The sequence below is a fragment of the Pteropus alecto genome, unplaced genomic scaffold (assembly GCF_000325575.1).
Source record: "Pteropus alecto unplaced genomic scaffold, ASM32557v1 scaffold110, whole genome shotgun sequence".
Taxonomy (NCBI): Eukaryota; Metazoa; Chordata; class Mammalia; order Chiroptera; family Pteropodidae; genus Pteropus; species Pteropus alecto.
In genome coordinates this window covers 4,326,758-4,330,197 of record NW_006431920.1, presented here as the reverse complement: position 1 = coordinate 4,330,197, position 3,440 = coordinate 4,326,758, and the positions used below count along the sequence as shown (strand labels likewise).

Below are 3,440 nucleotides of genomic sequence, written 5' to 3'. Positions count from 1 at the left end.
TAGGGAAATGGCTCTGAGCATTCATTCACAGGTGCTTGGAGCCGAGGGCATGGACAGAAATGTCAGCCAGGCATCAAGGACAAACTCTGCCTAGCTCGTGATCTTGCCTGGTCCGGCCCTCACTACGACGTGTAATATATTAACCACACATTACTATAGTTAATGGAACTTTTTAAATCCAAGGCTGTAAACTTAAGCCTTTAGACAAATGTACAAAGGAAGAGCATAAGACAGTTAAACCAATATTTATAGTTCTGATGGAAGATAGATATATATGTATATATTCATATTTATGTATGTACACAGGTATGTATGTAAATATATATGAATACATATATGTACATACGAATATACACACATATACATATATATGTTATGACAGGAAAAATTGTCTATCCAGCATGTCTTTTTCTTTTCAATCACACAATTTAGACATCCTTCTTCCTGGAAAAATACGCTCAGAAACCATCGAAAAGAAAATATCTTTATGTTAAGCATTAATAAAAAAAGTATCTTTATAAACAACATTCTTATGGGTTATTAAAAGCATATAAGAATTTGAACCTTGACAAGAGCCAAGTGATTAGGTAATTTAAGTTTAAAAATGTATTTGAAGTTTCAGAAATATATGCCTCTTGAATTTTGAGTAACATTGTTTTCTATGATGCAGAATTATTAAGTTCAAAAGCCTGGTAAGGCTCAATAAATGAATGAATGAATGAATGAATGAATGAATGAATGAATAAGTAAGTAAGTAAGTAAGTAAATAAATAAATAAATAATGCCTGAGTTCATGTCAGGACAGCATGAAAGCACTTAAAATAACTAGTCTGAACAGTTGGGTTCATTTAAGGTTGGGTTCATTACTATGTGTTCACTGAAATATCAAAACAACCAGAGGAAAAAAAGGTCAGTTGATTAGATGGCTGGAAAATAAAGGCAAGTTTGTTTTTTTATTGTTTTTTTTTTTTTTTTTTTTTTTACTGAATTGTGCCAAGCATCACTGAGATATTTGTAGCAAAATTACATTTCAGGGAAGACTCAGTTTGAAACAGATTAGCAGATTCTAATAAACAGAAATAGTTGCATATAAAGCTTTGACTTGGACCAAAGAAAGAGAAAAGCAAGAGATGATTTTTAGTCTCTACAAAGTTCTCCTACATTAGACCTATCTCAATAAACATCACTTTAAAAGGGAGAAGCACTTATAGAGGAAGAAGCTGCACCTCAAAAACATTGTAGAAACCTAATAAAATGAGGATAAGGACACATCTCAGACGGCCAACATGCAAAGCATAAACCATATTCAGTGGGAGTACAGCGACAGTCTCAAAAAACAATGTCACTTTTTCAAAGAGAAAAAAAGGAAAAGTCATTGTTTTATCTCAGATATTTTTAAACAAATATGTATGGCATAGAAAGTTCAAGAAAAACCGTTCTTTTCTAGATTAATAGTCTGTCCTACGTCTATCTTCTTTTTGAAAAATAAATAACATAGACTCGTAATAAAAAATGCAAATAGTGAAAAAGAATGTAATGGGAAAAGGTATTTTCTCTCTCGACCTGGGTTCCCCATTCCCTCATCTAGAGGTAATTAATCTCTTCAAGTCTGTGTCAGGGTATTTATGAACATATTTACACAATCATCAAGTGTGCATGCACACATGCATACTCACGCACACACTTTTTTGGTGATTTTGGTCTTGTTTTACTTTTACCCAAATGGTGTATTTCCATGTACCTTGCTGTTTTCACTTAATCAGAAGACTGCAAAAATTATTCTGAAGTAATACATATGATGATCCATCAGACAAAGTACTGTAACTTCTTTAATCAGTCCTTATTGATAGACATTTAGCTATCTCCCTTCTTTTGCTACTAAACATGAGCCCAAAACTAGTATTATTATACAATTATCTTTATGCACAAGTTAGTATAAATACATATTACATATTCCAAAATGGGAAATTCCTGTGTCAGCAGGTATATGCACTTGAAATCCTGAAGGATAATGCCAAAGTGCCTTCCATAAATACTGCATAAATCTACATCTCTACCTCTAAAAACCAACTATAACATCGCCTCTCTCTGTGTGAATTCACTGGAATCTCTGCACACCACAAGCTGGTAGGTGGGCCAGGCCAGAACGATCTTTGGTTCAGGAATTATATTCACTTGTATGGAACATAAGAAACAAAAGAAGGGAAATTGGAGACTCTGTAGACTTTCATAAAAGAAAAAAAGAATATAATGCAAAAATAAACTTAGGATAATCCGGTAAGAAAAATAGAAAAAGCCATATGCACGTATTCCTGTGTATTTCCATTTATTATTTCAGACGATGCTCTCAAATGCATATGAACTAAGTTGGGCAAGTCTTATCATCCCTACTTCACTGAGGAGAAAATTGAGTCTTGGGTAGGTTAAGAAATCAATCATCGTCAGAACCAACAACCAAAGGCTTCTCATTCCTGGACACATGTGCTTTCTGCTCCTGACTGGTAGGAAAAGGAGAATAGAAGGCAACTTTCTATTTGATTTATTTTGAAAAGACCCAAGATAACTTGCATCGCAGAAATTGGATTGGGTGGATCCACGCTGGAGAGGATGGACAGGGATGTGTTCAGTAGAGGGATTTAAACCTGAGGCAGCCCATAGAATTTCCCAGAAACCTCTGAGGTTGGGTTTGATTCTTTAGTGAGAAACAAAAGAAAGATTTGTTATTAAAGAATGCCCTAGGCTTATCTTTCTCCAAAGTTAAAATGTTCAAATTTCTTCTTAAATCTCTTGATATAATCCTGAAATGGCCCAGCTGTTTACTGCCCCCTAAAAGGGTTTTTTAAGAAAGGGTTATATTATAAAAGAAAGAAAACTCCAATACCAATTGAAGGTAGTTCGTTAAGTAGTTCTGACTGTAAAATTTGAATTTATCTAGTCCAATCCCTCATTTTATAGATGAGAAAACTGAATCCCAGAGAGTGACTTGTTTAAAATTATAACAAAAATAATGCATTCGATAATGTGAATTTCAACATGCAATCAGAGCTAATTAATGTACTTACCCCATATACATGTTGTACAGAAAAGAGAATAAGTATAAGTGACCTACGAAAAAGCAAAAATGTAGATTAATTTAAAGTATTCATTTCATGCGAGCCAAATTAAAAAGAAAAAGAACAAAGGAATCGATTCCAGAAAGCTCCTTTTTATGTCCAACAGGCTGCTGTCACCAGCTGATTGTCATCAGTGACAAGATAAATGTTACCCTCTCTCTGGCTGTCTTCATTACCTTTCCCCTTATCAATCAGTCAAAAAGTACTCACACCCCTTTATGGGATCCTCATTGTGCTCGGTACCATAGGAGCAATGACAGGGAGACCTGGATGGGTAGATGAGTGAAGGGAGACGACTCTTGAAATGAAAGCTAGAGGAGAGGGAAA

The 3,440-nt window shown here is 34.5% G+C and overlaps 1 protein-coding gene across 1 annotated transcript in view; it reads right to left on the bottom strand.

Moving 5' to 3' along the window:
* Positions 1-3,440, bottom strand: part of COL4A4 (collagen type IV alpha 4 chain) — a 97,274-nt gene that overhangs the window by 91,081 nt on the left and 2,753 nt on the right. The window contains exon 2 of the mRNA XM_006906781.2: positions 3,063-3,105. Within this exon, the coding sequence (XP_006906843.1) occupies positions 3,063-3,105 (43 nt within the window). The remainder of the gene's footprint in view (positions 1-3,062; positions 3,106-3,440) is intronic.